We start from the raw sequence: 13,933 nt of genomic DNA, 5'->3' as shown, positions 1-13,933 counted from the left end.
AATAACATTAACAGACTACCTAAGACATTTCATAAGAACCACTTTATGATACCAAGGTACAATACCAAGATAATGGCAACCCCTAAAATGAAGCCTTTCCTTATAGAATGAAGATCAAATGTATCATAGTTGATACATTTTGATCGTTTTTACGGTGTTTTAGACCTTACGAAGTACCGCAAAAATATGAAGCAGAGCCAGGGTCTACGCCACGATTTTCAGGTGGAGGGGCCAATTTCTTTAAGTCGAACTTGAATTTAGTGCTTCAAAACAGGGTCTCTTTGAAAATATTTTTGCTTACCAAAAAAGCCATGGCCCTATCAGCCTCCCCCCGGTGTCGTGGGCCCTGAGAGTGCAGCATCCTTCAAAGAGTTGTATTCGTCGAAATTGACAGCAAATCGTTCAAGAAGCTTCATGCTCGGACAGAAATTTTTAAGCTCCTAATTGTTGCCCCTCGTACCCTCTTATCTTCAAGACAGCGTCTTTCCTCTTTGGGGATTTTTGACAAAGGCTTTCTGATTTGTAGCCTGAAACAATTATAGAATGCCAAGCCAAGCAGATCCTTCATGTCTATATTTGTTAGAAACGACCAAGGGGTTGGGGGTTCTTGGTTAAATTTTGATTAGAGGTCTGCCACGAGCGTGTCCATAGGGGTATTGTTGACTGGACTAATTTTCACAAAAGGTAACTTTGGCTAGACCAATTTCTACAAAAAAAATATACCCTTTGCTAGATCAATATTGGTGAACGAAACGTTTGGCTAAAAGTAACAATTTGAACAATGTTTTGGCGGTACAGAACTTGAAAATGACTTTGAAAAAAGTCGTCTTTCCATTTAGCAGTTTTTGAATCGATCTACATACAAATAGAAAGCCGTCATTGTGTAGACAGAAGGAGTTCGTTTTCTCTCTTGGACTCCAGTGGTAATTTTTCTTTAGGTACGCAGCACTCATTGGTCAACTATACCGGTCTTGTGCTTGCGTTTTTCTGATTTGCCTATTTCGATCAACAACTGGGTATATATTTTTCATCGTGTTCTTTCGGACCCTTATTCTTGTAAAATGTTTGCTTTTTTCAAAGTAACAATTTCGATAACAATTTCATTTGAAAACGATCTAGTTGCTGAAGAAGTCTGAATATGAAAAATAGCAATAGATGAACTAGTTAGATTGTATCAAACGTTACAGTAAGTGATTCAAAAGAAATATTTGAAGCTATTTTTTGCACAGGATTCACTGCTCTTTATAAAAGACCTCTAGGGTCAGTGGTAGGATACCTTCGATACTGTACAAATTTCGGTATTTGGTGATTGAAACGAGGGTGTTGCCAGTGCGAGGCAAATCTGATTGTCAGTATTTGCTGTTGTGGCCTTGTCTTGATGAATAGAAAATGATAACATGATGGCTTGGCGGCACTTTTTGACTTGTACTGTCAAACATTTCAGGCCCTTGCTTCATGGTTTTACAAATATCAAGCCAGCTAGGTCAATATACTTAAGGCAAGTTTTTCTCGCAAGAAGCATGAGTTCGATTAAAACGAATTTGGATCTTTCCGGAATTTATCCTCCAATTCCTACAAGTTTTAATGAAAATGAAGACATTGATTTTGAGAAGCTGAAGTCAAATTTGGCTAGATGGAACAAGATACCATTTGCAGGTAAAGTTATTCTTCCATGATGGAACACAAATAAATTTAGCGAATGCTAGTTATCTTGCATATAATAACATACACAGGCCTATTATTATTAAGAAAAAAAAGGGTTTTCACCAGTGAAAAGTTTTCAGTCTGCCATACAAATTCATCACAAACTTAGGTTCACTGCCATTTTACTAATGCAACCAGCATTTTGCTAATGTATCAAGCATTTTGCTAATGCAACCAGAATTCTGATAGCCTATCTTGCAAAAACACATACTGCTTACACAACTCAGGTTAGATATTAAACACAATGTAAACCACTTATTAGCTCACTCAATCAGAGGGGGCAACGAGACTTCAAGGTGCAGCATATTCCAACATTGTACTTGGTGTGTCAAACCCGGCAAGAAAATAAGGATTTGTTTTCTTTTAGGATTTGGCAACCGGATTAGCTTTTTTGTTTGTTTGAGATCTTACTTTAAATCAAGTACAATTTGAAGCTACAACACAGTAACTTGTCTAATTTGATTATTTACAAAATATGCAAATAAAATTAACAATTTTTAATAGTTTTTAAAAAAATTTACAATAAAATCTCTGTTTTTAATTAACCTTTTGAATTGGATTAGGTTTTCTGCAGATTTTATTTCCTGTGGCAATCCATTTCAAATTTGTGGTCCGAGAGACCTGAGGCTGTTTGAACTGAAAGTTGTTTGGTTGGTCCTGTAGCGCTGCAAGTCTTGTGGATGATGCAAGGATTGATCAAAGGTTGCTAATTCGAAAATATTTTGCATGAATTCCAGATTCAACTTTTTTACAGTATGAAAATTTCAAAACAGAGGTCCCTTGCCAACTTTGCAAAGCTGATCTCCATAAGATGAATCATGGTCATCCTAAAGAAAACATAGAGCTTGTTTCTGTATTTTTTAGATCTTCTCCATAGTCTAGCTGGGGAGAAAAACCACACTGAAGGCAGTAGTGAAAGTTAAATAAGTCAAAACTTTGGATCAGTATCTTTTTCTCCTCAAAACCAATAAAAGATTTGAGTCTTTAAAGCACATTTAGCTGGGTTGCTGCCTTTTTACAAAGTTCGGACATGTGAATGTCAAAATTCAGTTTATGATCTACAGTTACACCAAGCAACTTTACTGAAGCTTCAGAATTTATAGTTTTCCCTTGAATAGAAATGCTATGGCCAATGGTATTTGTTTATCCTTTCTGATGAGAAGAGCATGAAATTTTTCTGGGTTAGCGATCATTTCATTCTTATCAAGCCAGGCAATGGTGATGCTTCCCTCTTTTTTCAAGATTTTGATCGAGGCAGGTTTTTGAAGTGTTGTCATCTGCCTACTTAACAAGAGAAGCCTTTATAATGAAATAAAATAGGTCATTGATGTAGAATTTGAAAAGTATAGGACCAAGGACTGATCCTTGTGGTACCCCTAGTAAAACAGATTGAAAAATGCTGTAAGGATCATTTTTTTGAACTTCTTGTAAGTGCCTTTTTAAATAGGAGTAAATAAGAACTGCTCCAACAATGTAATTATTGTCCAATTGGACTTTCCAGTCTTCAAGCATTTTAATTAAGACATACTGTGTACTGTAAGTCTTCCTGTAGGCAGCAACAAAATCAGACAAAGTTTTATCGAGATGAGAACTAATCTGATCTTTTATTATTTTTTTCGTTTACCTTGGAAAAAATGTCAAGCACATTTACTGGAAGGAATTTTTTTTACTCTCCGAACATGTTTGCCTTTGCCAAGAGGTGTGACTGCAGCCTGTTTTTGATGTTCTGGAAGTCTGCATTTTTTTATGATAGCTCCTTTGCAGCTATACCAGCAAGTTTAGTGGGTTATTTTGTCCTCACAATGGTCAATATCTTATCATTTGTTGAAAGCAAGAGTTTGAAAAAGTCATCTGGTTCAGCTTCATGAAAAGAAAATGTACCAAATGAATTTTTTTTATTTTGAATGATGGCTAATATACTAAAAGGTGATTTGGGTATTCTTGCAGGATGAGTCTAACTATACGACTATCGTCTTGGAAGGGTGCATTTTGCTCAATGTTAGTGGGTTTTTTCCAGAATATTTTTCTAAGATATTTACGTAATTGTGATTAAAAGCTTCAGCAAGTTACTTATCTTCAAATATGATTCTATCTTCTTTAACAAGAGTAATGTCTTTATCATGTAATCGAAGTTTATAAAAAATGCGATAATGATAGCTTCTCTTAGTTTCTCTTACGCATCACTCATGCTGGTAGGGTTTCGGTCAGGATCAGTGTACTTGAGGTACCCAGGTGCATTAATGCCAAGCTTTTTATTTGTTTTTTGCTTTCTTAGAGACCAGTCTTCAGAATATGACAGCTGCACCAACAAGGCCCAAATTTGAAATTGCACCCCAAATTTACAGTAGCATTATTCTAGAAAACTTCTGTTTTTGGGCAATTTGAGAAGATCCATACTTTCCAAATTGCAGAGTATGCCAATTTCAATAAGATTTTAGGTGAGCCAACAGCCCCCACCCCAGGTTTGGGCATACAGAATAATGCAAAATGCCAGTTGTGCCTTTATTTTCATAGATCTAGTGTTAGGCTCACCCTCAGCATTGCCATGTCTGCATTCTGAGTTCATACTCACCATTCCTTGCATGCTGGCAAACTTTGCAGACTGGATTAGGGGTCATCTAAAAATAATCTTATGATTAGTAAGCCACACTAAGCCAATTGATCAGTGGCAGTTTAGGGGACAGCAGGACCAGGGGCTGCAAACATCTGCAGGGCCTTGTTATTTACAATTTTTTTTATTGGTCCAGGCTCTATCTGGCTACCATAAGAGCTGGGCCTGAGACTATGGCCCCCCGGACCCCCTAAAACTGCCATATTGCTCTGTATTATTCTATCTTACATGTTGTGTCTTAGTATTGGCTTCAAAAAACATCAACTGCTCATTCTTCATATCAAATGGGACATCTTCAAGTATTCTGGCTTGGCAAAAAGTTACTAAAAACCAATTTCTTTATAAATGCAATCAAACTGTAATTTCCAAAGTTCAACAAATGATCAAATAACAGATTTTAAGGAAACTCCTCCTCCCTTAATGCCTGCGTGCTACTTACTAACCACAAATGATTTTTGGATGACATCTTTTCATTCTAAAGTTTTCTCTGTAGCTTAAAATTAAATTTGCTTTTGAGAAAAATAAAAAAATATGTTCAAATGATGTCATTTATATTAAATATGAATTATTGTTTCCTTTCAAGGATATGTGGTTCAAGGCTCAAATGGTGAATATGTTTACTTATCAAACAAAGAACGAGTGGATATGATTGAATTTGTGAGAAAAGAAGTCCCTAAAGATAAATTGGTCATAGCTGGATCTGGCTGTGAAGGTATGTTTGGGATATTCCATGCATTCTGTCAATAACTACTACCAGGCTGCAACAGCCCCTTTCTAACAGTGTTTTACACCAATGAAAGTTTCATTTCACAAACATGGATTTGATGCAAATAATTCAAGGAAATGGTTTCAGTTATTCTTGGAAGAGGCTCCATGAATTAGGTTGTAAAGATAAAGGAAAAGAAGGGAGGTTTCAGGGTCAGTGCCAAGGGGTGGACTAGGGTGGACATGTCCACCCCACTTTTTTTAAGATCGACTTTCTAATTTTTCCAAAACTGGAATAAAATTTCTTTGCTTACATCTGAATTTTTTTTAATTTTGATGGTCGCTTCGCTTTCTTATGTATAAAAAGTAACCTTAATCTTGTGGAGGTTCATGCTGTTTTCCTTTGGCTAAACAATTCAAAACAAATTTGAGAAACACCTCCTTGTAATAACCACCTCCCTATCTCAATTATTTTCTATTTTTGGTGGTTTTATTAGAGTGAGCATTTTTCTATGTTTTTGCTTGCTTCAATACTTGCTGGATCTTGAACCTGAAATAACTGCAATATTTCTGTGTTCAGGAACTAGAGAAACAATACAACTGACAAATGAAATGGCAGCTGCTGGTGCCGATGCTGTTCTTGTCACTACTCCTTGCTTCTACAAAAACAGAATGAATGTTCAGGCTATGAATAAACATTATACTCAGGTTTGTGTGGTTTCTAGTTAAAACTGATATTTATTGAAAAGGAGAACAAAATACAAGATAAAGAAGATACAAAGTACACTCTTATTTCCCAAAATGCCCTTATTTGCTTAGTATGGTCAAAAGATGGTATTTGTCAATACTTTCTGTGATTAATTAAAATTTCTTATGAATGTCTAAAGATTTACATGAATATGAATAGATGTCACAACTTGTGACGAATTAAATTTAGTCATGATATCAATTTCATTCTTAATCAACCCACTCTTGCTTGCCTACCCTTTATCTCGCACTTTTCTTTACCTCGAACTGTATTCCGTTCACGAACGGTTAGACATTTCCGATCACTGCAACACAATTTGCTTTTCTTACCTCAACCTTCTTTGTTATACTTTAATTTAAGATTCAAATTATTATCAACAGAACGAATGAGCTCTTCCAAAGATATAGGGATTAAAACCTTTTTAAACGGGCCTAATGGTTGTAATCATAAGTAAAATTTGTTATATATCTTTTCCACACAGAGGAGAAGTCTGTTGCCACTTCTCATGTATGTTTGATATTTTTTCCTCATTTGGAAGCATTTTCTGTCATCTCGAATTTTCGTATCCTCAAATTTTCGTATTAAGAATGAAATTGCCTTTCATGGAGGGAACTCCGATGACCTTCGCGTCTATTCCCGTCATGAGGCACAGCAGTTTTGTATTTGTTTGTTTTTCTTTAATTGACGATAAAAAAATGAATTTCCTCAATTTCGAACAAATTTACCGGTTCCTTTGCATTTGGAGATAGAGACTGTATATTTCTTGGTGTATGTTATTACTGCAAGTGATTACGAATCTGTGTGTTTGTTACCGAACAACCTACCAAATAGAATGTAACTAGACATCTAAAGACGCGTTATCTAGATCGTTATTATGCAATTGTTTACTGTTTGAATTTTGCTCCTTGCAGATTGCTGATGCATCCACTGTACCAGTTATTCTATACAATGTGCCAGCAAACACAGGCGTAGAATTCCCACCAGAAAGTATTGCTGAACTTGCGAAGCATCCAAATATTATTGGGCTTAAAGACAGCGGCGGAAATGTAATTAATGCACCCTTTTGATTTTTTATTTCAGGGGAAGATTTTGGGGTAGGTCAGGGTTTTTATGATAAGGAGCTGGTAGGGGTAGTGAAGTTTACAGTAAGGGGCCTCTCCAGCTTGTTGTATGTCTAGGTACAAAAGTACCAAGCTATGATCATCAGTGCTAGAAATTTACTTTTGGATTGTAGAAAAAATTACAAAAAATGGCTTTAAAGTGTTTTCGTGCAGAATCCCCTTAAACTGGTTTAATCTGCTGACATTCAGATAATATAGTTCTTTCTCTTCGTTAATCGATCGTTCTGAAAAATCTCTGATGTAAGATTAACTTAGATTATAAATTAAGTGATATTGTAAATATTATCATTTGTAAGTTTTAGAAATTACAAGCATTCTATTGAAACAGTTTTAATCCATATTAAACAATTCTGTTCAAGATAAGAATCTGAACATCTATTTTTTTAGATAACAAATATTGGAGGAATAATTCACGCAACGGCTGGAAATGACTTCCAGATCCTTGCTGGCTCAGCAAGTTTTCTTGTTCCGTATCTCAGCCTTGGTAAGCTAGCCAAACAAGTACATGATGATTATTCTTAAAACTAAAATTGAGAATTGTACTTCAGATTTATGATACTGATTCAGCTTGAGTGATCCTTCATGAACCTATCGGGCCTAGAGCAAAAGGTTTTATTGCTACCGATTTTAACAGTAGAATCCGTTAAAGAACGCATTAGAGAGGCTTCAATCGAGAGATGCTTCTTCATCGTTAACATGATAACCAAGTAACCAAAATTTCAAGAGTTTTTCGAAATTGTAGCTGAAATTAGTATCACTTTGAAAAGTTGTGCTTTGGTATGTACAAATTTTAATTCAGCAAATTTTAATTGAATGCCGATTGGTGATGGGGACGGATGCTTTTGTGGTAAATTCTTGAATAGGGGGATTTGATTGCATTGTAGGACTTCAAAAGCATTGACCTTTGTCTAGTAGAAACACGTATCGTAAGAAATATATTATCATATTAAATATGTTAATGTTTGTGACTATTTTGTGATCACATGAAAACTGTCTACCCAAATAGCTGACATGCCTGCTAAAGCAGTACATAACATACAGAACATGAAATTAATCACAATTAAGTAAATAGTTTGGTTTACCCTAGGTGCTGTTGGTGGTGTTTGTGCTTTGGCCAACGTTTTAGGAGAAGAAGTTTGCCAGTTATATAAGCTTTTATAAAGACGGCAAGCAGGAGGAAGCGAAAAACCTACAGCTAAAATTAATCAAACCAAATGGAGCGGTTAGTTGTTTTCTAATTCATTCTATTCAGCCGAAAATAACAACATTTATTCAGTTGCTAATTTCATTTACTTTTAATTTCCATTCATTTTGTTTATTAAGAGTCTTTCATATAGTTGTACTAGTCATTTTAGCACTTTATAGCTATTGTAACCTTCTTAAAGACTCTTTCTTTCTCTTTCTTTCTCCCGGGCAAAATAAATTCAGTTTTCGTTGATGTCTTCCATTTTTAGCAAGTTAGGCCTCTCGAAACGTGTACCTGTTATTCGGCAATCTAGTTGGGAGAATTGTCAAAACCTGCTGTCTTATCAAAATCGACGATTTACATTTCAGTTATCAAATGTCGATTTGCACAGGAAATGTTTTAAATCAACGAAAATCTTTGAAAACCAATATACTTTTGCCAATCTTTATTCAAACCTGAAAGAGGAACCCCTCTTCAAGTGATTTAATTCTTACTGTGCCGTAGATGTAAACCCCAACAATAACCGCTTCAAACCTACTGATGCCCTTATTCTCCCTTGAAAACTAAAATGGGTTTTCCTTTAAGCAAACTTCTTTGCATCGATCATTGTGTCACAACCTTTTCATTAACCTCCTTCTTTTGCATGTTACCAAATTTTCAATCCGCAAAGTTTGTAAAGCTCTTTTCTTACTTAAACCTCTAAATCGAAAGGCCTTGACGGCATTCTAGCAATCATTCTCAAGACTTGTTCCCCAGAACTTGTCACAATTTTTAACATCTTTTTCAAACCCTTTCCCCCGTTGCATATTTCCTTTTCCTGAAAACTAGCATGTATTTTTTCTATTCCTAAAAAGCAGGCAACTCTGATCTTTCCTCATCTCTAGTAGAATGGATACGTTTAAAACTCCTTAACTTACTTGAAACGAATAAACGTCTTTCTAATAATTTCTTCCATATGCTGCTCTGTTTGCTTTTCAACTCTCCAATCCCCTTGATGAAAACATAATGTTTTCTCTTGATATCTCCAAGGCCTTTAGATCTTTTCTGACAAGTATTTTCTTTCATAACTATATGCTTCTGCCCACATTCTTCTTCAGTGGATTTACAGCGTTCTCTCCCATAGGTCAACAGTCATTCAAGTTATGGCTACCTATTTAGTCAATCATTGCCAAAAATACTTGGAACACCAAACAGTTTGCGTTGTGTTTCTATATTTTTCGATTCTTTTCCCGGATACTCCTATTTCTGCACCCCCTTCCCCCCGAAACAATCTTGATAATTTAGAAAGTATCATAGAAGTCGCAAAAAATGCCTACTTCCTAATTCCGTACGTCATTTTGTAGTAAACCAACATTGTTTAAAGGGGGGTTGGGGAGTGGTTGAATTTGCCCTTGAAATCTGACGTTTGTGTACCAACATTTTTTGCAGGCATTGTAATCCTCAGTCAATTAATGCTGGTGTTCCACTAGGTTCTGTCATTACTTCATTTTTATTCATCCGCTTCATTAATGATCTCGTTTCACTTGCATCTATGAAAAACTGACGATCCCAAATAATTTTTGTGTCTTCTTAACAAAACCCAGTAAAAGACCATTTGCCTAAAACCCAATGCTTATCTTACAAAGTCTCTCAAACCTTTTCCTCTTTAGTGTTGTGTTGCTACCATTGCATTCAGAAGATTGGATATATCCCTGGTCTCCCTGAGATAAACCAGGATTTTTTAGTGCTCACCTTTTCCAAGTCTTTTTGCCAATTTTCAAACTCTGCCAACACCTCATTTTTCCTTCCTAGAACTTACATACCTTTGAATGCTTTGCCAAGCTCTTACTTCCCAGACTCTAATAACCTTCTTTCAGAGCTGAAATCAACAAGCCTAGTCCAGCCCTAGCTTTTCCCTCTTCTCCGTGGCAGAGCTTTGTTATAGGGCCTTCGGGTCTTTGTTATAGGGCCTTCGGGTCCCTAACATAACCAACTAAACTATAAAAGATTTACGGATACCTTTTATAAAATAACCTATACGGCTTGTGTATCTTATAAGGATTTCTGCGTTAAAAGACCCCAGATTTGAATCAGTCGTAGAAAAATCGAAATTTTTATAGATAATTTAGATAATTTTAGTAGCATTCAGACAAGGGCGTCACATGGGTATGGGGACCTGCTACAATTTAGGGATTCATATGAAATTGCAATTATAGATACAAGGAGACCTATAAATGTAAAATCAACATTTTGACTGTGCGATTTCCTGATGAAAAAATTTGTAGCGTTTTCAGCCATTTCCGAAGATTGCATGAAGATTAGAAACTTGACAAATAAATACAACTTATTGAAATTAATTTGCCACCACTGTGGCAGTTTTCTTCTCAGTTTTTTATGTTATAAGTTTTTTGGTAGGAATTTGTTCACACCATATCCAGCTAGTCCAAGCAGAACCACTTGTACCTTTGCCTATCACATCATTATTCCATTTGTAATAAGCTCAACTGGTAACATGGAATCTTTTCAAACTGAGGAAATCTCGCTCATGTAGCCTTTTCTTTTATTTCGTTGTTTACGCTTTGCTCCTAAACAGTTGTGACTTGTGATGAAATTGTTGATTGACAGGTCACTCGAAAATACAACGTACCCGCAATGAAGCACGCAATGGACCTTTACGGTTTCTATGGCGGACCCTGTCGATCACCAATGACGTCACTACTTAGCAACGAGGCTGCGGAAGTAGAGAAAAGTTTCGTAGAATTTCCAAGAAAGTAACCACAGGAAGAGAATCTTTACTGCAAGGTACATCACAACAATGTCTTTTAATGTTAGTAATTTTGTAGGAAAATAATCCCCGTCTAGTCGTAATTATTATCCACGCATGAACTGGAATTTTAGTCGATAGAAATACCGTTTTGAACGCATTGATATAAAAAAACCGGGCTCAAACAGATCAAATTGTTTATCTCTGCCTGGTTACTTGAAAGATGCTTTTCATTGGCATTATGTCTCGAAGTATGGAAAAGTTGAAGAAAACACTTTTGGTGAAAAATTTTACAATATTTGTTTGGTTCCTGTCCCTTTTGGACTAATGTCAATAAATTATAAAGAGGACAATGATGGCCCTTTGAAGTGAATGTGATGAACTTCTTCTATTGGAAACTGAAAGAAGTTTGATTTAAATGTAGGCGAGTTGAGGTACAGTTATGTTGAACTGATGATTATTATGTTCATATTGCTCTTCGCTGTACAAAAAAAACCATCACAATCCCACTTTATTAGATTGATAGCTAAAATCCGGGTTGTGACGTCAAAGTTGCAATGCAATACATACATATTTGTCAGTATTTTGAAATGATACCGAAAAAATATTGTATTCAATTCAGGGAAAAGTAAATTGCAATACCTTGTGACCAGCAACAGGATGAAATCGGTTTGAGTAGGAAAAGTATAATTTGTGAATTTTCTGCTGGGAAGTAGTGGTAGAATTTAACAGTTGTAGAGATAGAAGCTGTTCTCTAGTGTTTCAGTTAAGTTCAGAAAAATATGAAGGGGTAGGGAGGATATGCTAAAAAAAATTTTTTAAAGATTTGAAGTATTCCTTCTTTAGGAACGAAGAAAGACACATTACAGCTTACCTCTTTATCACACCTCTCATGTCTTAAGTTTCGGCATCAGGTCATTCAGGCTGCATCTGGTATGAATGGGGACAAAAGCAACTAGCAATACCTTAAAAGTATTTGGTAGCTACTTTTGCCTCCGCTCAGTACATAAATCGGCTCTCTTGTCCTTTTTTATCTTCCTTGTCCCGTTGTCCAATCGAATTTATTTTACGTTTTATGGCTACAGTTTTACCATGGTTTCTTTCAGTGGCTTTGTTATTTACCAATGAGATGCGCTGCATTCCCTTTGCAACCTCGTAATGTTTTAGAATCTTGTCTAAAAAGAATTGTATTAAAATTCGTATTTTCACTGGCAAATTGCAATAAAAAGATTAACCAAAGCTTTCATTTTAGAGTATTGAGAATGCGGATGATTTTGCTGTAGTTCCCTTCCGATTTTAAAGGCCATCCAGTATTCCTTATTGTCATCTTTGCGTTAAGACTTGAAAATGGTTGAAGTCCTTGCTACGATAAAAGAATTTGAAATTAGTTAACATCCGGATGATAAATATATTTTAGTGCTCTTACCTTGCTTTGTATAGTGGTGAATGTCCTGGCCATTTCGCTAGGCTTGTATCTTTCTCCAAGTTGCATCTTGGCAAGACTGATCCCTTCCGAGATGTTTCTTGAATGTCTGCAGTGCGGCCTATGTCGCTTTTATCATCCGATATCATTACATCATATGCGACTGCACACATTACTACAAAGATCTGGAATTCGCTTTACGCTGATCGCAACTTGCGTCTACAGCGTAACGCCCTCTATTGAAATCAGCCATGCGTTTGTTGTTGCGATTTACTTTTGCGATATGCTTAGCTACTACCTAGTGGGTATCAAGTTTCGCGATGTTTTTCGATGATGAGGTAATGCGAGCCGCTTCGTTTGCTTCGTTACGAGACCTGTCTGCCTATGCGCCTCAGCGACTTTGCCTGCCCAGGAATACATCGACACAGGGAAAGTCTATTGCCGCAGTTCTTCAATGCTGCAAGGAAATCCTCTGAAGTACGGCGATATGACTTGATAAGACCACAGTATAGTAATGCTGACTGCTAAATCGGACAAATTAGGCCTTATTTTCATTAATTTGCCTCACAATTCGATTGCTCTCATTGAACATCGTTGCCTCTTGTTCATTTGCTCTATTGACGATTAGACTGGTGGTTTTTCCTGGGGAATTAGAATTCTGCTAAATCTAAGCTTTCTCAGGAAAGAATATTTGAGTTATATTAACCTCTCCAGCTAGAATTGTCTCTTAGAATTTCTATTGTAAAAGTGAAAACCCGTCTTTGGACTGTGTTAATCAGAACAAGGCTTACGGCAAAATTTTTTTAAATGTCAGGTTTTGTTCGGGCTGCCTATAGTTAACAGCACATTTTAGATCATACTGAAAATTAATAACTCTGTCTTTGCTTGTAATTTTGAAACAGGCTACAGGATGCAAGGTTAGGTTTTGTTGGTTTTACTTGGATTTTTCATCTTCCTTTTCATTTTAAAACTATTTTATCTTTTAGTTGCAAAATGGCGGTACAGTTTGGCACTTTTTCACTTCCTTTGCCAAAAGCACATTCGAAACGTGATGATAATTTTATGATGTATTTTATCGCAAATTCTAAAAAATCCAGTTTGAATTGTTAGTGGTTCGGCAAAAGTCAGACTCCTTCCAAAATGAGAATAATAGCCAAGCGAAAACTTTGCTAGAAGCTTTTATCTAAATCTATCTGCATTTTTTTAACTTCGATAATATTTAAACTTAAAGTTTTATAGCAGAGAACCAACCTTATGATTTGAATGTGTCACCATTTGCTGGGAGGAGGGGGTTGCTTTGAACTTCACTTCTCTCGCTCTAAGAGAAATTACCCTGACACGTTTGAGAATAACTTGGGAAAAATTTAAGGCTCAAAATTGAAGATTTCAAGAATATTAAGGTTTAACCAAAAATGGGTAATAAGTTTATCGTTTAAATGTGTGCATTACAACTGTTCACAATGATCGTGCCAAGGCATATGACTTAAAGTTGCAGATATTTGGAACTGAAAATGATTTTATTACACTTTAAGACTAGATGAGCTTACTAAAATCTATGAACTGCTTAAAATTATTTCCTACATGTACAAAATAATTCTCCAGGTATAAATTGACTCTCAGACTTTATCGACCAACCCATTTTTATATCCATTTTTAAATGTTCGTTCTGAATCTTAGTCTGTGCGCCCCTAA

General features: G+C 35.9%; 1 protein-coding gene across 1 annotated transcript; it reads left to right on the top strand.

Moving 5' to 3' along the window:
- The first annotated feature begins 1,349 nt into the window (after positions 1-1,349).
- LOC135695854 (4-hydroxy-2-oxoglutarate aldolase, mitochondrial) lies at positions 1,350-11,024 on the top strand. The gene is given in 8 exon segments (XM_065215045.2): positions 1,350-1,656; positions 4,899-5,027; positions 5,601-5,728; positions 6,680-6,814; positions 7,277-7,373; positions 7,977-8,044; positions 8,046-8,111; positions 10,680-11,024. Coding segments are annotated over 8 exon segments (1,032 nt in total). The 5' UTR covers positions 1,350-1,397; the 3' UTR covers positions 10,830-11,024.
- Positions 11,025-13,933: the final 2,909 nt, after the last annotated feature.

The sequence above is a fragment of the Rhopilema esculentum genome, unplaced genomic scaffold (assembly GCF_057945365.1).
Source record: "Rhopilema esculentum isolate cy_ngs unplaced genomic scaffold, ASM5794536v1 HiC_scaffold_32, whole genome shotgun sequence".
Lineage (NCBI taxonomy): Eukaryota > Metazoa > Cnidaria > Scyphozoa > Rhizostomeae > Rhizostomatidae > Rhopilema > Rhopilema esculentum.
This window is presented reverse-complemented; position numbering and strand designations above follow the sequence as displayed.